Source organism: Microtus pennsylvanicus, chromosome 22, assembly GCF_037038515.1.
Source record: "Microtus pennsylvanicus isolate mMicPen1 chromosome 22, mMicPen1.hap1, whole genome shotgun sequence".
Taxonomy (NCBI): domain Eukaryota; kingdom Metazoa; phylum Chordata; class Mammalia; order Rodentia; family Cricetidae; genus Microtus; species Microtus pennsylvanicus.
Genome location: NC_134600.1, coordinates 13,531,457 through 13,553,707, shown reverse-complemented (window position 1 = coordinate 13,553,707; position 22,251 = coordinate 13,531,457). Strand labels below are relative to the sequence as shown.

The 22,251-nt window shown below is 38.5% G+C and overlaps 2 protein-coding genes across 2 annotated transcripts in view; one reads left to right on the top strand and one right to left on the bottom strand.

Moving 5' to 3' along the window:
* The window catches only part of LOC142840074 (uncharacterized), a 46,279-nt gene extending 38,094 nt beyond the window's left edge, over positions 1–8,185 (bottom strand). Inside the window, exons 1-4 of the mRNA XM_075956550.1 lie at positions 8,054–8,185; positions 3,379–3,486; positions 909–1,032; positions 658–718 (exon numbers count right to left, since the gene is read on the bottom strand). Of these exons, the coding sequence (XP_075812665.1) occupies positions 658–718; positions 909–1,032; positions 3,379–3,486; positions 8,054–8,185 (425 nt within the window). The remainder of the gene's footprint in view (positions 1–657; positions 719–908; positions 1,033–3,378; positions 3,487–8,053) is intronic.
* A 1,111-nt stretch (positions 8,186–9,296) lies between these two features.
* On the top strand, positions 9,297–17,995 carry LOC142840073 (uncharacterized). Its single transcript, XM_075956549.1, is given in 2 exon segments — positions 9,297–9,328; positions 16,573–17,995. Coding segments are annotated over 2 exon segments (1,455 nt in total).
* The last annotated feature ends 4,256 nt before the right edge of the window (positions 17,996–22,251 follow it).

The following is a 22,251-nucleotide window of genomic DNA, read 5'->3' as shown; positions in this document are numbered from 1 at the left end:
ATAGGAAGTACATTTTATCTTCTTAATTGTTCTTAAGGAGAGGTATGCTAAATATTTGCATATCCCTATGCTCATACTCTTGTGTCAAGAGTAACATATGATATATATAGGAAAGGAAGAATAGTCAATAAAAGATTTCCACATTGAATCCTCACGGTTTGACTTTCTGTTCCTCAGAGGCTTGTGGTATAGGTATTAAGGTTTCTCCACAACACCTGCCCCTTGATCCTTGACTCCAACAGCTGCTTTCATTAAACTTAACACTGTCACAAAAACTATATGAGTAATACAAGACTTACTTACCATGGGCTATTGATTTAGTAGAAAGGTTTGCAGCTATATTCATCATCACTGAAATGTGTATACATTTTCTGTCATGAGTAACAAGAAACAAATGGACTGGCAGATGTATAATCTAGCTCTCATGATTAATGCTAAAATCTGTTTAGTCATTGCTTCCCAGAATTTTTCTTAAATGAATGCCTTGCAAATGCAATTCATATACAGGAAATTGAGTTATATGGATTTGTGAGAATTTATTAACCATCAATTCATTTGAAGCTGTGCTTATTTACACTGTTGTTTTGTTTAAAAGTGTCATAACACATTACAAACTCATCAGAGGCACATTGTTATAAACTTGCATAAGAAAATTACCTTACATGCCTTCTACACCATTGACGATGTTTTTCAGTGTTATGGTCTTCCCAAATGTATCCTAAAATATAGTACCAGAATATGTATGTTATATTATTTAACATTGTGAAATAATTAGCTTATTATCCTAAGAACTATGACTGTGTTGTTCACCTCATTCTCCTTCTTTCTAAATCAAATTACAGAACAACAACATAAACCAAGGAAGAGTTGTCTCCATATTTTGAAACATGAAAGAAATTTATTTTTACCAATAGTAGTGAGGTTCGTGTAGGTCTCGAGCATCACATCTTTGTAGAGATTCTTCTGGGAAGCATCCAGCAAATCCCACTCTTCCTTACTGAAGTTGATATGCACATCATCATAGGTCACTGCCTTCAAAAATATACCACACGTGTGTACAATGTAAGCATGACAGTGGCAACATTGGAATGCATACTTCTTTGAAAGTACAGTTGTATGATGCTGGTGTTACCCACTCTTATTCCATGACATAGACAGTCACTTTAGAATGATATTTAAAAGGAGAGTCAATTCTTTTATTTCTGTACCCTTTGTACCACCTTATAAGAGAAATATCTATGCATAGGGAGAGAAAAACAGAAAAGATCAACAGTACATTGTATGCATGAGAATATTGTACAAAAAAAACTACTGGCTACAGAAAGGAAGAATAGATGGACAAACTGGGTGTATTGAAGTATTGTGCCTTTAACCACAACACTCAGAAAACAGAGGTGGGAATATTTGTCTCTGAGTTGAATGCCAGTCAAGTCTAAGCAATCAGGTCCAGGAGAGGTGGAAATACACATTGAGACCCTGTTTCCATTGCAAACCGGAATGAAACAAACAATGGGATACAAAGAACTGAAAGACTTTTATTGAACTTTCCACAAAGAATTGTTTTCACTCCAGTTAATGACTCAGAATACTCAGGCAGTATTAATGTTATGAATACATGGCATCTTGACAATCAGAGTGATGCCCTCTGTCAATTTTTAAAATTCAAGAAATTATGAAGCTCAGCACAGCAGTATATACTTGACATAAAAAATACCTACATTCTAGCACCATCATCCAATAACATAAAAACAAATAGAGCCAGGAATGATGCCTCCCTTTAGTTACAGGAATTGAGAGCCACACAGTTACTCAGATAAACAAACGAAACAATTATAACAGCAGGTTACCAAACTTCAGAGGTCTGAATAACAACTGTTTCTGCTATATTTTATGTGATTTACAGATCGAGCCTATAATGATGTTAAAAGCATTTCAGTATAAGTAGGAAGCTGGCTGATTAATGTCAAGCACAACACAGTAGATTATTTATTTTTTTTATTTTTTGGTTTTTTTCCAGACAGGGTTCCTCTGTGGCTTTGGAGCCTGTCCTGAAGCAAGCTCGGTAGACCAGGCTGGTCTCGAACTCACAGAGATCTGCCTGCCTCTGCCTCCCGAGTGCTGGGATTAAAGGTGTGCGCCACCATCGCCCAGCTAACACAGTAGATTTAAATGTCAGGAAATTACTTGAGGGTATTGAGATTCATTGGATACAATGAGAAATTTCATATAGAAAGGCTTATTCTCCTACTAAGGATCCACAGATAATTGAGAGAAAACGACTATGGAGAGAAACTTGTTCAAATACATGATCTTTTCTGGGAGGTGCACGCCTTTAATCCCAGCAGTCAGGAGGCAGAGGCAGGGGGATCTCTGTGAGTTCCAGAACTGCCTGGTCTACAGAGCTAGTTCCAGGACAGGCTCCAAAGCCACAGAGAAACCTTGTCTCAAAAAAAACTAAAAAAATAAATAATAATAATAATAAAATAAATAAATAAAAATAAAATAAAATTTATTTTGTCCTACATGGATTATGGTCCAAGATGCGAATTATGCTCTATCTACCTGCCGAACACAATGCACTCCTTTGTCCCCTTGACCTAAGCTTCACTGGATCACACCTTTGCAGCTAGTGGCAGGATACATTAAAAGCATTCTAATCATGCATCACTAGAAGATCAATATCATCATTTCCTACCAGTTCCTAAACTATTTGTAATCTTTAGAACACAAATCTGAAATTGGAATGCAATACTGACAACTTCTGGAATCTAGAGCTTCAGTTTTCTAATCTCTCTTCCCACTGCACACCAAGAGCAGTGTCCTTGTGTGTACTCTGGACAATCAGCATCATATCCTGAATTTCCAGAGTCTCCGCTGCCCCAATAAATTCATATACAGGGAGGCTCAGAGGATAAGGGCCACTGCCAACATGAACCACATGGATCAACATAACTACAGTCTTGCTCATGATCAGTCCAAGTCATAGCAGAAATGACAGTTCAACAGCTCTGAACACCCAACACTCACCACGGTATAGCTTGTGATCTTCCTTACTACTCCTTACACCAGAGGCAGAAGAGAATCATGGAAAGAACGCACAAACTGTCTGCCACTAGTACTCCTGATTTCTAACCCTTCCCAGAATTCCTCACAGGCTAGGGCTACCCAGCTGGGCCTCACAATATGAGCAGCTCCTCTATCAGAGATCAAATGACTCAGACAGAACAGTCCTTCCAGTTCTGCGCTGCCAGCCCAGCAGACAGGGACCTAGTTTAGAAAGACTGTATTTAGTACACCTTATTCTACTCTCCTACACCACATCCTGTTTCTCATCCAAAGCACAGGGTCCTTTCTGTGCACATTCCATTGCACACTCACTTTCCAGTGCAGCCATCCCACTGCCTCAGAAATGGCAAATCCGGCAGACATACACAGGTCACATTCATAAAGTAAACACTGTTCCTGTGTAATGTGTTTATTTTGTAACTGTTGTTAGACAAAAACAGACCATGAATTAGAAAACAATCAGGATCATGTTAGGGCTTGGAGGGAGCAAAGACAATGTGAATATGTTGTACTTTTAATCTTAAAAATTATTTTGAAAAGTTGAAACAGACTTTATGACCCTGTGCTCCAGAGACTAGGGATTTGTATTAGAGCACAATATATATTTCTCATGTATTTTCCCTAAAGATGAAGATCTTATTCCAGAAAAGTAATGGTCCTGTTAAGCAGGGACACAACATTTTACCCAGATCATCTATTTTGGATAACTACTGTAAATATCACACATTAGGTTTCAAGATAAGGTCAGTCCATACACAGATTGCCATTGTCTGTGGACTGCTAACAATGGTCAATCAGGATAACAATACAGCATCACAATTGACTACCTGATTCCACATAAGTAATCTCAGTGGAAAGAGGAAAGCTCTCACCCTCAGGCTAACCTCTCACTTCCTGTACTGTGTCTGCACCAGCTACAAAGTTGGTCAATGAGTTCAATTCTTATAACAATCCCTCTAGATTTCTATGTTCCCAGTAAAAGTCAGAAAGATCAACAGACTTTTAACTGCTCTATTTTTCTTTCTAACTGACTAGTGAAGGACAAACCTGGAAGGAGTTGCAGGACTGTCCTCCCAGAACTGGGCAGCAGAGGCAGAATTAGGTGTTCAAAATAATTCTCAATTTTTTTTTCGAGATAGTGTTTCTCTGTAGATTTGGTGACTATCCTGGAACTAGCTCTTGTAGACCAGGCTGGCCTCGAACTCCCGGAGATCTGCTTGCCTCTGCCTCCCAAGGGCTGGTATTAAAGGTGTGCGCCACCACCGACTGGCAAAATAATTCTCAATTACACAGCATGAGGCAAGCCTAAAGTATAGGAGACATTGATCTATATAGAAATCAACATACCTTGAAAGAAATGAAATGAAACTATTAATGACTTAGAAACTTTGGATAACAGAAACAAATAGAGATAAGAGCAGCAATACACTTAAGGAAAGTATTTGAGCCGGGCTAAGAGCAGCAATACACTTAAGGAAAGTATTTGAGCCGGGCAGTAATGTCGCACGCCTTTAATCCCAGCACTCGGGAGGCAGAGGCAGGCGGATCTCTGTGTGTCTGAGGCTTGCCTGGTCTACAAGAACTAGTACCAGGACAGGAACCAAAAGCTATGGAGAAACCCTGTCCGGAAAATCCAAAAAAAAAAAAAAAGAAAAGAAAAAGAAAAAAAGAAAGTATTTGAAAATGATACCAAAAAGTGATTTTTAAAGTGATCATAATGCACTTTTAGATGGGCAGTGTGACTCAGGCCTTTAATCCCAGCACTCAGGAAGCAGAAGCAGGCAGATCATTGTTACTTTGAGGCCCACCTGGTCTACAAGATCTAGTTCTAGGACAGGCTCCAAAACTACAAAAAATCCTTTCTCAAAAAACCCAAAAAAGTACACTTTTAAGATTAAATAATATTTTCTATATTGACTTTAAAAAAGAGTAGGCTCTTCCCTAAGAGAGGGGATGTCATTAACAAGAGATAGATTGATGGTGCCGAAATACACATGTTGACTTTTGAGATCTGTAACCTGACACACAGAGTTAGGAAATGGCCTGTTTTGCAAATATCCAAGTAGACATAACTCTGTCAAGCAAGATTGATCATACCAAAAGCAATCTACAAATTGAATACAATGCTCATCAAAATCCCAGAAAAATTCTTCAAAGACTTCAAAAGAATGGTATTCAAATTCATATGAAAAAAACAAAAAACAAAAAAACACCCAGGAAAGCCAAAACAATCCTATACAATAAAAGACCTTCTGGAAGCATCACAATCCCTGACTTCAATCTTTACTACAGAGCTACAATACTGAAAACAGCCTGGTATTGCTGTAAGAACAGACAGGTGGAACAATGGAACCAAACAGAAGACCCAGATATCAACCCACACATCTTTGATCACCTGATTTTTGACAGGGAACCAAAAAAATATCAAATGGAAAAAAAGAAAGCATATTTAACAAGTGGTGCTGGCATAACTCGATATCAACATGTAGAAAAATGAAAATAGACCCATATCTATCACCATTCACAAAACTCAAGTCCAAATGGATCAAAGAACTCAACATGAAGCCAGCCACACTGAAACTTATAGAAGAGAAAGTGGGAAGTACACTTGAAGGCAATGGCACAGGAAAACACTTCCTAAATATAACCCCAGCAGCACAGACACTGAGAGAAACAATTAAATGGGACCTTCTGAAACTGAAAAGCTTCTGTAAATCAAAGGACATGGTCAACAAGACAAAATGACAGTGTACAGAATAGGAAAAGATCATCACTAACCCCACATCAGTCAGAGGTTTGATCTTTAAAATATACAAGGAACTCAAGAAATTGGACATCAAAAGAACACATCATTCAAGAAAAAATGGAGTAAAGACCTAAACAGAGAACAAAACAGAGGAATCTAAAATGGCTGAAAGACACTTAAGGAAATATTCAATATCCTTAGTTATCAGAGAAATGCAAATCAAAACAACTCTGAGACTATAACTGACACCTGAATATATGGCCAAGATCAAAAATACTGATGACAACTTATGCTGGAGAGGTTGTGGGGAAAAGGGAACATTTCTGCATGGCTGGTATGAATGCAAGCTGGTACAGCCCCTTTAGATATCAGTGTGGCAATATCTCAGAAAATTAGGAAACTACTTTTCTCACGACCCAGTAACACCACTTTGGGGTATATATCCAAAGGATGCTCAATCGTGCCACAAGGACATGTGCTCAACTATGTTCATAGCAGCTTTGTTTGTCCTAGCCAAAACCTGAAAACAACCTAAATGCTGCTCAACTGAAGAATGGATAAGAAAAATGTGGTACATTTACACCATGGAGTGCTACACAGCAGAAAAAATGATGACATCTTGAAATTTGCAGGGAAATGGATGGAACTTGCAAACATTATCTTGCATGAGGTAACCCAGACCCAAAAAGACAATTATCACATGTACTCACTCATAAGTGGTTTTAAAGCACAAAGCAAAGAAAGCCACCCTACAGACCACAAATCCCAGATCTTAGACAAAAATGAGGATGCTAAGAGAGACTTACAGAGCTCTAATCTACATGGGAAGTATAAAGTATAAAAAGACCAAATCTCCTGAGTAAACTGGGTGCATGCGGACCATGGGAGAGGGTTGAAGTGGGGAGGGAAAGGCAGGGAGTGAAGCAAAGAAAATTGTAGAGCTTAATAAATACCAATAAAAAAATCGATCATATCTGCAGAGGATAGTTGTCTAATTGCAAATTCAATGTTCCTTCAGTCAAGATAACCTTCCTAATCTGGACACCCACACAATCTGGTCTGTGTTCATTTACATGACATTAATTTACACATGCTGGGCAATTACAAACCTCTCCTGCTACCACAGTCAGGCCCTTTTTCATAGTGGTGGCTCCAACAGCTGATTGCCTATGCTGTGCCCCCTGCAGTGCACACAATAATCTATTCTTCCTATTGTGATCTGAGGACAGAAGAACTGCTCCATATGCAAATCCTTTTCCTGCTACAGCATTGGGCAGTCAACTACATGCCTCAAATGCATTATTTATTTACTGTTTTTTTTTCTTTGAGACAAGGTATCTCTGTAGCTTTGATGACTGTCCTGGCTCTGTAGCTCTTGTAGACCAGCCTGGCTTCAGACTCACAGAGATCTGCATACATCTGCTCCCAAGTGCTTGGATTAAAGGCATGCATCACCACTGCCCAGCAAATACATAATTTTAATACTGTGAATTGGTACAGTCACTTAAGAACTTTGAGGGTGTAATATAGAGGACACTCAAGGTTGCCTAGGATAGCAACAAAGACGGACCAAATCTACCTGAGTCAACATAACAGAAGTTGACTCAGAAGCAATATTTCTATCAGTACAAAAATGCAGCTCTTCTAGAATTAATATGCCTTCCCAAGGAGAAATCACATCACACACTTAGGAGATTAAAAAGAAAAGTATCTTTAACGATGTTATGCATTGATCTCTGTCCAATGCTCCAGGGACAGAGCTTAGATAGATTGTGCATTCAATATATGCTGTTAGTCATAAGTATCCCTTAGGATAATGGTCCAGATTATACTCTGAACAATTGAAATAGAAACAGGAAACTTGCCAGTCAAAATATATAGGCAAAAATATTCTCAGAATATTTTCCTAAGTATGCCCGTGTTCTTTTACAGCAGGTCATTCTTCACTGACAGGGTTCTAAAAGCTCATTCCAGGATTGGCTCAAAAGCTTCAGAGAAACTTGAAAAACCAAAAAAAAAATGAAAAAAGAAAAATAGCATCTTGCCAGGTGGTGGTGGCTTATGCCTTTAATCCCAAGACACAGGGAGAAGAACCCTGTGCCTCTCTGTGAGTTCAAACCTAGCCTAGTCTATTACTTCCTAGGGGGAAATGAAAGAATTACATGATGTCAGCAGAAACTATGATACAATGTGACAAATTTAGGGAGAGGCTAGTCCAACAATTCTACACAAAGGGTATACCGGGTATTTTTTGAACTCTTTGCTACGTCCAGAATGGCCTTGGTACTGAGAACCATAGCTCCATATGGTGGGAAACGTTGAGTTGTCAAGATCTGAAGTAACCCCTCCACAAAGGCCTGGGCACCAGACCATTATGGGCTCTCCAATGCACAGTGCTGGTTTTAGAGAAAGAGCTCTGTTTTAGTATCAATACATCAGGTCCTTAGGGAAACTAACAGGCTTATGTCCCAGGCTGTTACTAGGTCAGCAAGAATGTCCCTCCTCCCTGCCTGAGGTCCTAAAGGAAAGCCTTGATTGATCAGGCGAGTCATTCACACGACAGTGTTTTACATTTCAAATATATGTAACCGGTAATATTGCTCTTCTGACAGAACTATGCCTCTCTCAAAAAGAAAACTGGAACTTTATGGCATGCCAGGTCTTAAGGTTGATTGTGACCTGTAATGTTCCTTGAGCAGCTTGTTAACAGGTCTATTCTTTGATAATTGGGTGGGTCTAGTGATTTTTTTTATTTTTTATTTTTTTTTGTTTTTCAAGACAGGGTTAATCTGTGGCTTTGGAGCCTGTTCTGGAACTAGCTCTTATAGATCAGGCTGGCCTTGAACTCACAGAAATCAACCGGCCTCTGCCTCAAGAGTATTGGAATTAAAGGTGTGCACCACAACCACCCAGCAGTGACTTTTTATTTTTAACTCAGTGGTGGCTTCTTTGAAATGGTTTGAGTCAAATATCTGGACAATCCTGATAAACAATGTATACCTGGGTATTCTAATCTCTACCAGCCCTCATTAGCATAGACTCACAGTTTGGCTGTTTAGACGCATTTCTCCCTCTGATAAATTCTACTTTGTGAGACTTAATTATTTTTTAAGCATTGGTCAATCTGTTGTATCACCAATTCTACTCTTCTACATTATGACACAGTAGTGGAGAGCTACACGACATGTGAGATGCCTTTGATAACGTCCACAAATTTAAATATAAATTCAGATTATATTTAAAGCTTAAATGCAAAGTGCTCGATATTGAGAAGATACTGGAGAAACGAGGCTTCTCTGAGTTCGGCAACTTGTTTCCGTGAATGCAGGAACCCTGTTGAAGTTGACTAGGAAGGTGTTTGTACACGCACCTTCCTGCTCCCAATACTCTAAGCAGATGAAGCCACAGAGCAAAGTTATTCAGAGGCCTGCCCCTAGGTCCAGGAGTTAGCAGGGACCATGAGGGACTTCACAATACAGGCAATATGGCGGCAGGTTCCCACCCAGACCCATGGAGGTAACAACATAGTGTTTTCCGCACCTCGCCCTCTGCTCCTCCCCATCAGGAGACAGCATTCCCTCACTCACCATGTTGTGCTTCTCCATTTTCCCAAAGTTCTCAGCTCATCGTCTCCCTGCAACAGCAACTGCACCCGAGAACAGGAATCCACTGGCGCCAGCTCCTCTTCAAAGCCAAAACTGAAGGCGGCTGCCTGGAAGAGACCTGCACTGCTTCTGACTGGCAGGTCATCTGGAGTGCTGATTGGCTAGTGAGTCCTGAGTGGCTAGAGCACCACCCATAGGGGTACAGTGTGCTTAAAGAGACAGAATACTGGCTCCTGTCCATTCCACTCACCCCAACAGAGAACTTCTCCATATCTGAGAACATATGCATTTTAATAGCACTGGCCCCTGGCTACTAAAGTAATCAATGTCATCTTCTTGCACTCCTAGGAACTTCCCTTTTTCTTCCAGCACACTGTGCGACTTGTACGGTGCACTGTGCTAGGCGGGTGGAGCAATTTCCTGTCCCACAGTTGTAAGGATGCCTATAATACTAACAACTAAAGAGAGTTTTAAAGTTACAAAATGAAATATTTGTTCTGTGGTCAGGACCTCTCCCACAGCATATTTAGGTGGGATCCTAGAGGAGAAACACTTGGTTCCCAGTTTGCATGGGCTCCCCTGTCCTGAGTCCCAACATGGGATCAACCACTAGAGGGCGCTGTACTTAATAAAATGATGGATATTTTGATTTGTTTTCATTTCACCTAATTGAACTTCTATGTGCTAGCAGAGTTGCGCAATCTTAGGAATTTTTTTCTTACCAAGAAGGAAGCACAGAACACACAACAAACACTCTTAGGAGTTTATTAGAGGGGGCATGCAGAGACCTGGGAAGTTAGTGTTCAGAGACAGGGAGGAGGATGGCTCATCCAGCTTTTTAAAGCTTCCTGGTGCATGCACACAGGGGTTGACATGGCTCCATCATATGCAGATGATGGGGCTCATGCAAGCGGGCAAGGGTTTAGCTGAGTCATACGTGGTTTATGCAGGAGGGAATCTTTAACATCCCCAGGTGACTGAGGGCTTGTGTGCCCCTGCATGACCCCTAGAACCTAGAAGTACCAACCATATGTGGCTTAATCCATTGCAGTGACCACCTTACCAAGTGATGGGAAATGCCCATCATGAGCTGAATATTACTGGATCTATCAAGTTATAATGTAGGACATTTACAGCTACAACCAGTTATCAAATGGAAGTGCTATATTAGAGATCAGGACCAAGTAGGTCATGAAGACACAAGGAAGATACATGAAGAAATGGCCAACTTCCAAAGGTTTCTACTCCTGTTACTATGCCTTCTGCTGTCAAGCATACACCTATGGTCTATTCCCTATGATTGGTTGAATGAGGAAGAGATGACTAGGTAGTGGGATTTTCTGAGTTTGAGACCAGTCTGGCATACAGAATCAGTTCCACAATTACACAGAAAAATCCGGTCTTGAAATCACCAAAAAAAAAAAAAAATCTGGAATCAAACAATAACTATGACCCAACTTCAATCAGCATCTTACATTCTAGCAGCAGCAATCACATATAAAGTATTTTGAAGAAAAAAAGTCTCGTTTTGCCTCTGTGCTTTGGCTCTGGCTACCAAGTTCATTCCTGTACTAGCATTAGTGCCTACGTCATTGTAATTTTGGTGAATACTTAAAATGAGCTGAGAAGTCAAGCTTTGTGGGCTGAACAACTACTGGATTCTTCAATTGATCTTAGAGAAAAGGCTGAGAAGCAATCTATTGGATTCTTCAATTGCCATTGGTAAGCAGCTGTTCTTAAGTTACCTGGACCACAGCTTGTAAGATATTCTAATAAGCTCACTTTTTACATCAATGGTGAGAATCATTCTACCTGTCCTGTTCATGTAGAGAATCTTGAATACTGCAGCTGTATATTTTATTCACCTGACTATGGAGGAAGATGTGCTGGCTGACAATAGTGCTCATTAAGACATTCTTTCTAGCTCCATTATTCTCTTCATATTCAAATTTCCATGAACACTACCCTTTTTATAATTATTCATTCGCCTGGAGTTTGCTTCGAATTTAAGGAAAAAAATCCATAAACAATGGAGTCATCATCCAGCTTTCCGATGGGGGAAAGACCAATCATCTTGAGACCTGGTTCCTGCTTTTCTCCTTCCTGTTGTGTAAAATCCCCGTGAAAACCATGTAAAAAGTACCTTCCGTTCATCTGATCTCAGAGTGAAGCCACAGAACAAATATTTCATTTTGTAATTTTATTTTTATTTATTTATTTTTTGTTTTTTCGAGACAGGGTTTCTCTGTGGTTTTGGAGCCTGTCCTGGAACTGGCTCTTGTAGACCAGGCTGTTCTCGAACTCACAAAAATCTGCCTGCCTCTGCCTCCAGAGTGCTGGGAAAAAAGGCGTGCACCACTACCGCCCGGCAGGAAGCTACTTCTTTCAAAACCTTCTACACTTGTAGTCCAAGCTTGTTAGTGTCCTTCACAAATAAGAAATCACACCTTTCAGCATCACCCCATGTGTTGCTCTTGGAAACAAGAAAGAATCAAAATTTAAGATCATGAATTTTTAGTTTATGGTCACAGTTTGTCATTGTTGCAGGCATCTATGTTATGCAGAGTTAGAAGCCCAGTGAGGAGACTGTGAGAGTTCATTGCATGGAGCTCTGAGGATTGAAGCCTGGCGTTGTTGGTTGTTTTCTTTTACTTCTTTCTCCATTGAGAACCTGCTACCCATTTATCAAATAAATCTCACCCATGGAGGCTTATTTTTTTTTGTTTTTTGTTTTTTGTTTGTTTGTTTGTTTTTTGGTTTTTCGAGACAGGGTTTCTCTGTGGTTTTTGAGCCTGTCCTGGAACTAGCTCTGTAGACCAGGCTGGTCTTGAACTCACAGAAATCCGCCTGCTCTGCCTCCCGAGTGCTGGGATTAAAGGCGTGCGCCACCACCTCCCTGCTGGCTTGTATTTTCTTATAAATGACTGACCTTGCTTTGCTTTGGCTTCTTTCAAGGATGGTTATTTTTAACTTAATTTTTTCTTTCTATCTTTTCACTCTGGCCTTCATCTTTCTCTATTCTGTATTCCCTTCTTTATTTCTGACTCCATGGTTTGCTCTGTAGGTAGGTGAATGTCTCCTGTTGTTCACTCCTTTTCTTGCCTCATCTTCCCTTTTTTCCTTCCAGAGTTCTCCTTTCTTTTATTCTCTTTGGCTGCCAGCCCTCTCTATGCTTTCTTGTCATTCTCTTGGTCATTCAGTTCTTTTCCATATAAACCAGGTATTTTAGATAGGCAAAGTATAACAACTTCACAGAGCGAAACCTAATGCAGCATAAAAATGGCAGCACTTCTTTGCATCATTAAATCAAAAGTTCTACAGCATGAACAAGTACAACACAATTAGAAATGTTATTTCACAACACACTGGGTTGCATTTTGAGCCCAAAGATGTTAAGATACCTAAGTTATGACACAACTTCCATGGAGACCTAGCTGATCATAGTGAGTGGAAGTTACCAAAGAGAGAAATGCATGAGAAGTCACAAGGATAGGGCCAATTAAGTCATTTGAAACTGAAGCCATACATCTGACAAGAGAGCTACAGGATTTGATGTTTATCCTGCTCTGCTCCTGTCTCTTGCCATGGTCCGATCTTCCCTCACTGTGTCTCCATTTTTCTCTTTTGGAATGTTAATGGTATTTTGTGCCATTCTATATTGGCAATATGTAACTAGTTTTCATATTTTACAAGATGTTACTGTCAAGAGACAGAAGCTTCTCAGCTTCAGGATGTGCCATTTATTATCTGCGCTACTGTGGTTTTACGAAGGAAGTGGTCTACTGTGCCCATGTATCACAGGCTACTTCCCACTTTCTCTTCTATCAGGTTCAGTGTGTTCAGATTGATATTGAGATCTTTAATCCATTGGGACTTGAGTTTTGTTAATGGTGACAAACATGGATCTCTTTTTATTCTTCTACAGGTTGTCATCCAGTTATGCCAACACCATTTGTTAAAGATGCTTTCTTTCTTCCATTGTATAATTTTAGCTTCTTTGTCAAAAATCAGGTGTTCATAGGTTTGTGGGTTAATATCTGTGTCTTCAATTCAATTCCATTGGTCAACGTCTCTGTTTTTATGCCAATGCCACGCTTATTTTGTTTTTGTTTTGTTTTTTCAAAACAGGGTTTCACTGTAGCTTTGGGGCCTGTCCTGGAACTAACTCTTGTAGACTAGGCTCATCTTGAACTCACAGAGATCCACCTGCCCTGCCTCCCAAGTGCTGGGATTAAAGGCATATGCTACCAGCACCCAGTCAATACCAAGCTTTTTTCATTGCTGTAGAGTTTGATGTTAGGAGGGTCATGCCTCTGGAAGTTCCTTTATTGTATAGGATTGTATTGGCTATCCTGGGCTTTTTGATTTTCCATATAATGTTGATTATTGTTCTATCAAGATCTGTGAAGAATTTTGTTGGGATTTTGATAGAGATTGCACTGAATCTATAGATTGCCTTTGGTAGAAATGCCATTTTACTATGTTCATCCTACCAATCCAAGAGCATGGGAGATCCTTCCATTTTCTGGTCTCCTCTTCAATTTCTTTTTTGGAAGACTTAAAGTTTTTGTCAAATAGATCTTTCACTTCCTTGGTTAGAGTTACCCCAAGATATTTTATGCTATTTGTGGCTATCGGTAAAGGTGATATTTCTCTGATTTCCCTCTCCAGTTCTTTATCTTTGTGTATAGGAGGGCTACTGATTTTTTTTAAGTTGATCTTGTATCCTGCCACATAACTTAACGTATTTATTAGCTGTAGACATTCTCTGGTAGAGTTTTGGGGGTCACTAATGTACACTATCATATCATCTGCAAATAACGAAACTTTAACTTCTTCCTTTCCAATTTGAATCCCCTTGATCTCCTCATGTTGTCTTATTGTTATTGCTAGAACTTCAAGCACCACATTGAAGAGATATGGTGAGCGTGAACAGCCTTGTCTTGATCCTGATTTTAGTGGAATGGCTTTGATTTTCTCTCCATTTAATTTGATGTTAGCTGTCAGCTTGCTGCATATTGCTTTTATTATATTCAGATATGATCCTTGTATCCCTCTTCTCTCCAAGACCTTTATCCTCAGTATGGGAGCAGGGCCTCTTGCCTGGCTCCAAGGCCCTCACAGAGAAAAAGTCCATGCATCATTCTTTGTAGGAACTTCAGTAAACATCTCTGAATTCTTTGATTTGTTCTTTCATTGATTTTATTCAATGGATACAGTGTCTTAATGTATACTTCCACCTGTCCTGAACATGATTCTATAGACTTGGCTGACATTCAAATCAGAGGAAAATATCCCCACCTCTGCTTCTGAAATTCTGAGTTTAAAGGCCTGAGTCAATACACTCAGTTTGTCTACTGTATTTTTTTTTTTGTGATTAGTATTTCTTCATACAATTTTCTCATGGGCACTATGTCCTATTGATCTATTTCCTTTGTCGCTCTATTAATAGTTCTTTTGTGAGGTGGTATCCCATTCAAAGGGTACAGAAATGACAGAGGTGACTCTCCTATTCAATTTCCTTCTAAAGTGATTGTCTGTGTCTTGGAATATTATCAGAATTTTATGACTATGCAGTCAAAGAAGTATACATTTACAATATTGTCACCATCATGCTTTCTGTTATACATGTGACTGAAATATTTTAGAGGGCAGTGACCTATGATGATGTGCATATCAGCTTCAGTCAGGAAGACTGGAATTTGCTGGATCCTTCCCAGAAGAATCTCTACAAAGATGTGATGCTGGAGACCTACAGGAACTTCACTACTATAGGTAAAAATGAATTTTCTTCATGTTTCAAAATAAGGGGAGCCGGGCGATGGTGGCGCACGCCTTTAATCCCAGCACTCGGGAGGCAGAGGTAGGCGGATCTCTGTGAGTTTGAGACCAGCCTGGTCTACAGAGTTAGTTCCAGGACAGGCTCCAAAGCTACAGAGAAACCCTGTCTCGAAAAACCAAAAAAAAAAAAAAAGAATCAAAATAAGGGGATAATTTTTTCTTGTTTAATGTTGTTCTTCTGTAATTTGATTTAGAAAGAATGAGTTGAATAAAACAGTCATAAGTTCTAGGGGTCCCTTGAGATAACAGCTTAAATATTGCGTAATTTTCAATAACTTAACATATATTTTCTGGTATTATATTTTAGAATGCATTTGGGAAGACCATAATAGTGAAGAACATTGTCAATTTTCTAGAAGACATGAAAGGTAATTTTCATGTGCAAGCTGATAACAGATATTACTTTTTAAGGCATAGCACCATGAGAGCTTTGTTGTAGATCTGCAAATAAATTTCTTTTTGCTACTCATAATACAAAAGTATACACATTGAATTGATGATAAGTATATCTGCAAAATTTTGTACTAAACCAATAGCCCATAGTAAATCTTGTATTCCTTGTACACTTCTTGTGACTGTGCTAAGTTTAGTGAGAGAAGCAGTTAGAGTTGAATCATTGGCAGTTGTTCTGCAGAAACCTTGATATCTATACCATAAGTCTGTGAGGAACAGCAAGTTCCCTTAGAACTCCACATGAAAATCTTTTATTTGAAATTCTTCTTTACTATGTATACCATAGGTTCCTCTTGATACAAGAATATGAGCATAGGGATATAGAGAGATGTAGCATCACACACTCTAAGAATAATTAGATAACTGATAGTCCCCAGATGGAGTATACTTGTTGAATTGGATTAAATTGTACAATTAATTGCTTTTCCACCATCACTGTTAATATATGAACAAACTCTCACTGCAACAAGCCCTATGAGTTCTAGAACTGTGCAAATACTGTTAGGTGTCCTAGTTCACATAGCATATGTAATATGATTCACAGTATAGGAGAATTCATGAATGTTAAAGCTCTGAGTTTATCCAGTTCTCTTCACCTTTGTGTAAAATATCAGAGAAAAAAGGTTCTGTGACTATAAAAAGGTAAGAAATAAAAGAAAGGCATTTGCCATTGGAGGTATCTTTCAAGTTGCAAAGCAGTGCCTAATCAAAGAGCAAAGCATGAGTTTAGACAGACTTACGAAAACATAGTATCTGATTCCTCCTTATAATTGGAACATATAATAAAATTCATAGAAATGTGTAGGCACAACAGTGTATTGAATGTGGTAAAGCTTTTACATGTGCCAATTATTCTTACAGGAGTGAGAGAATTCAAACTGGAGAGAAAACTTCAGTAAATTTTCAACGTGGTAAATTCTTGACATATGACAAGCAACTTAAATGGAATGAAAGAACACATACTGGAGAGAAACGCTATGAATGTAATCAGTGTAGGAAGGCCTTTGCACAGCATAATGCTCTTCAATACCATGGAAGATCACATACTGGAGAAAAACCCTATGAATATAATGAGTGTGGTAAAGCCTTTGCAGCTCAAAGTACTCTTCAAAACCATAAAAGAACACATACTGGAGAGAAATCCTCTGAATGTAATGAGTGTGGTAAGGCCTTTGCAGCTCACGGCACTCTTCAAAACCATAAAACAACACATACAGGAGAGAAACTGTATGAATGTAATCAGTGTGGCAAGGCCTTTGCAGTTCACAGTAATCTTCAAAACCATAAAAGAACACATACTATAGAAAAACCCTATGAATGTAATGAGTGTGGTAAGGCCTTTGCACAACACAGTAATCTTCAAAACCATAAAAGAACACATAGTGGAGAGAAACCCTATAAATGTAATCAGTGTGGGAAGGCCTTTGCACAATGCAGTAATCTTCAAAAGCATAAAAGAACACATACTGGAGAGAAACCCTATGAATGTAATGAGTGTGGTAAGGCCTTTGCATTTCACAGTAATCTGAAAAGCCATAAAAGAACACATACTGGAGAGAAACCCTATGAATGTAATGAGTGTGGTAAGGCCTTTGCAGCTCACGGCACTCTTCAAAACCATAAAACAACACATACAGGAGAGAAACTGTATGAATGTAATCAATGTGGCAATGCCTTTGCAGTTCACAGTAATCTTCAAAGCCATAAAAGAACACATACTGGAGAAAAACCCTATAAATGTAAAGAGTGTGGGAAGGCCTTTGCATCCCACAATAATCTTCAGAACCATAAAAGAACACATACTGGAGAGAAACCCTATGAATGTAATGAGTGTGGGAAGGCCTTTGCAGCTCATCGTACTCTTCAAGTACATAAAAGAATACATACTGGAGAGAAACCCTATGAATGTAATGAATGTGGTAAGGCTTTTTCACAGTACATTATTCTTCAATGCCATAAAAGAACACACACTGGAGAAAAACCATATGTATGTAATCAGTGTGGCAAGGCCTTTGCATCTCACGGTAATCTTCAAAACCATAAAAGAACACATACTGGAGAGAAACCCTATGAATGTAATCAGTGTGGAAAGGCATTTGCAGCTCGCAGTACTCTTAAAAGGCATAAAATATCTCACTCTAGATAGAAACTCTTTGAACTTAATCAGTGTGGTAAGAGCATAGCACAGCACAGTCATTTTCAAAGGCATAAAAGAACAGACAAAAAAGAGAAACCCGATGGATGTATTTCATGTGGTAAAGCACAGTACTCTTCAAAGGCTTAAAAGAACAAGAAACAGGATGAAATCAGCATGATAAAGCCTTTTCATGTCTTATTCATCTTCAAATGCATATATGTACAACTTCAGGATAGAAACCGTAAATGGAATCTATGTGGTTAATCCTTTGTCACAATAATCTCCCAATACATTAAGCAATCCATCCTGGAAAGAAACTATGAATTTAATGAGTACACTCTTCAAAAAGATTTTTTTTAAAAATCATACTGCAGTGAAACTCTCTGAATATGTCCATTATGGTAATGTTTTGCACTTTATACAGGAGTAAACCTTTTTGTGTATACATCTGATAAAGCTTGTGCAAATTACAATATCCTTTGATTACCTAAAGAAGAACCTAAGGGCTTATTCTAAATTATGTTTTAAGATCCTTACAGTCAGCTAACTAACAACATTCATTCTGTAGAAAAAAAATTCATAGTGTCAATGATCTGTTCAATATGATACCTCTTTATTTTGTTTGCAACAGCAAACTAATGAACAAAAGCTAATTCTTGAATTTATGAAATCCTATGGGTAGGAGAAAAGGCTAGTCAAACACATCCTGATCCAGAAATGAGATCTAAAATAAAACATGTTATCTCTGAATCTAGAACTGGTTATCAAAACAATTTCACCATGAAAACAGAACCAAAAAGATAAAAAGGGCCAGTGAAGAAAACACACTTTTGCTCTCAATCCAGAGCCAAAGAAACACACTCTTCCCTTGTTCAACTGAGCACCAAAGCAACGAATCTCTGAGCACAGAATTCTGCCCATGTCTCAGCTTGTTCAAACTCAGGGACTGAAATCTGACAAATTTCCACCTTCAAAATCTCCTTAGATCTGGTTTTAAGAAGCCCTGTATGATTCATATTGCTCATTCAGTTAGCAGCTGTTTCTTTCCACCCTGGCAGAGGCAGTCACAAATAAATCTCCCAAATAAATCTGACTGAGGTTTCTGTGAAGAACTTCTTTCACTGAAATGGATCAGAAACTCCCTAGTAGAGTTGAATTGAGACATAATTGATACTTCTACTTGAAAGGCATTTAGCCCAGAGGAGCACAGCAGCAATGGACACCTCTTTTGAGGCACTACGTTAGGGGAGTGGAGCAGATCAGTAACAGGCATTTCTGCTGGGAAACTCTCTTAGAAGAATGGAGCAGATCCCAGCTTTGATGGCTCTCTCTCAGAGAGGAACATCATTGCCTCATCTAGTTTGGTGCCCTTCTCTTCACAACTGTAGGTGTTGCCTGACTTCAGGGAATAAGGGTACCTTTCCCTTCAGAACTGTAACTCTTGAGTTGTGAATTTGAATGATAATGTAACTCTTTTAGATTTTATACTTCTTCAATTGCAAGACCTAAGTAATTAAGGTATAAGGATTTATGGATGGGTACTTGGGTCTTTTGTTTTGTTTTTCAAGACAAGGATTCGTTGTAGCTTTGAGCCTGTCCTGGAACTAACTAGTGTTGTAAATGTTTTAAATTCTATTTAGCTCACTTTTAAGTCTGAGGTAGGAACAAACTCAGAATGAAGAAGTTCATATTCATGAAAAAAATGTTAATGGCTTTAAACATCACAGATTTCTTTAGATTCAAGAAAAATAATTTTTTATCATAGCCTTGCAAGAAGTAAATTACATACCATGTTCATTCAAAACTGATAGAGGAGATAATTGCATTGTGGTTTCTATTTTTAAGCATTTGAGGTAGTCACTAGAGTGTGCTGTACGTGTGGCAAATCCATTTAGTGAAGTTTAATTTGTAGACTTTATAATTCCTTCTATGACTTTTTTCATGTTCTGTTGTGCCTGTACCTTGTGATAGGTATTTCTGCTGTAATGTATGTAATGGAGCCCTTATCATATAATTTTTCTCAATGGTTATTGAAATATCAGGCCACATTTAAGCATACTTTCATAAAACAGTGGTGATTTATCTTTCTGGTTTGATTTTTTTCTTTTCACAAGCATTTCATTGAAATTTTGTTGTTTGATATCCATCTTATATTGGATATCAGTAATGATTCAGGGATACATTTGAACTCATGAGTACAAGTCCAAGGGTAGATGATGAACTACCAATGTGCTGTTTTTTCAAGAGAATTTAACAATGTTAATTTTAAAATGACTGATAAAAATTATAAGAAACATTAAATACCCCATGTGTGTATTCAAAGAAGTATTTTCATTTATCTGATATGGATGTAATAATTTATAAGAATCAGCAAACATCTGTGTATGTAATTCCATAGCTTGAGGTTCTATAGGAATTGAGGTAAGATTTCTAGTCTTGCTCCCAACAGTGCTTTCCCACTGAACCATTTCAGTGGTGCTCAAGTTCAATTTGAATAAATATTACACTAGTAAAATATGTTCATTTTGAGGAGTAGACCTTTATTTATAAAACTTTTTCAGAACCAAAATTATACACCAGGAAATTGCCTCATTTAGTAAAGATCATTGCTGCTAAGTCTGATGACCTGGGATCTATCTCTGGGTTATGCACAATACCTTTACAAGTTTTCTCATATTTCTTTACTTTAGCAGTTACCCATAGACACTCCTCCAACAGCTCATTCATTCATGAATAATTTTTAAACCCAAAGAAGTGCCATTGAGGTCATTTGTAGGCAAATATCTCCATAGGTTTAATCACTAGAATTCACAAAGTGGAAGTAGATCATAGACCCCTGTTAGCTTTCCTGTCAGTGCTACATACACATCATGGCACAGGTGCATTCACACAAACACACTCCAAACAATTTTATTTTATTTATTTTATTTTATGTTATTTTTTTTTCGTTTTTTGAGACAGGGGTTCTCAGTGGTTTGGAGCCTGTCCGGAAACTAGCTCTTATAGACCAGGCTGGTCTCGAACTCACAGAGATCTGCCTGCCTCTACTTCCTGAGTGCTGGGATTAAAGGCCTGCGCCACCACCGTCTGGCTCCAAACAATTTTAAACAATGCAAAGAAAGTAACAAATTACTGAGACCATATGAAATAATTTGGCCATTTAAATTATAGAACTGCAAGAAACATTGCTATTCATCAAAACAAAGATGCTCCATTTTATATCTTATTATTTCTTTCTCTGATTCAATTCAATTAAAATTTAAATTCAGTGCATTTAAAAAAAATTTCAACTGGACATAGAATTGTATGGCTATAATTACAACATACAGGTGTGTGGGCTGGGCTGATCTCAGTGAGGCCAGCATATTCCCCAAAATAAATTCCTGGCATCCATGGCTATGTGGAGGTAACCTGTCTTAGAAATAAAAAAACCCTTAAATTATGGATCTTATGTTCATAAAATATGAGTGGTTCTTGGTTGGCCAGGAAGTACAACCACCTTGTTTTCATTTATTGGTGGCACCAACTATTGGTGACAGTAAAAATAAAATCACTTGTATGCTTACACATAACAAATTTCTCTTATCCCGACTTTTGTTTATAGACCACAATTAACCATCATGCACTTAACTAATTCATCATTCTGAACTATCAATCAATCAGATACAATTAAAAACGGGAGACAGAGCATTCCACAGTAGAAGTCAGCAAACATATCTTTGGCTCCAGAACTTTGTGGTAAATTTTTATAGGGTCTAGTGTGTGGTAATCAAGTAGATCAGTGGTACTGACTAAGAAAGGACATTTCTGGGAAGGAGTTGGAGGTAATTCCCAGTAATGCTGCCCAGAAATTATTCAAGATGCCGTCATGTTGAATAACAGACCAGACATGGGCTGGAGCCACAAACAAATGCATGACCTTGATACCTGTGGCTGTCTGTCATAGAGAATTAAATCAGGGCTCCACACATTTTTTTGATTTACAGAAATACAGGGAAAGTGGCCAGCAGGTGTATGACCTGAGCCCTCAGGTCAGATAGAGAAAGAAGACACACAAATAGTAAACTTAGGGTCTCTTAAGAGAGCTGCTTGATTTGTTGCTAATGCTGAGTCATGAAGCCCTTGGTTGAAGGAGGCAAGCTTCTGGTCACTGCTAACAAGCATAGCCCACCAAAGAAAAGGCAGTTACAAAGACGTTGCATTTGACTATGTTTTTGGGTGTTCAGAATTTTTTCCATATTATTTCAGATTTTTTGTGAAAGTTTTGGCAACACATTGGAATGCCATTTGTGAACAGACTTTTTTTCCTAACTAGCAGCTCAAGATTACCAAACAGAGGCTTTTAAGATTTTAAGAATTGAAAATGTTTACCCAAAGATCATAGTTATTACTAGCCTGCTCTT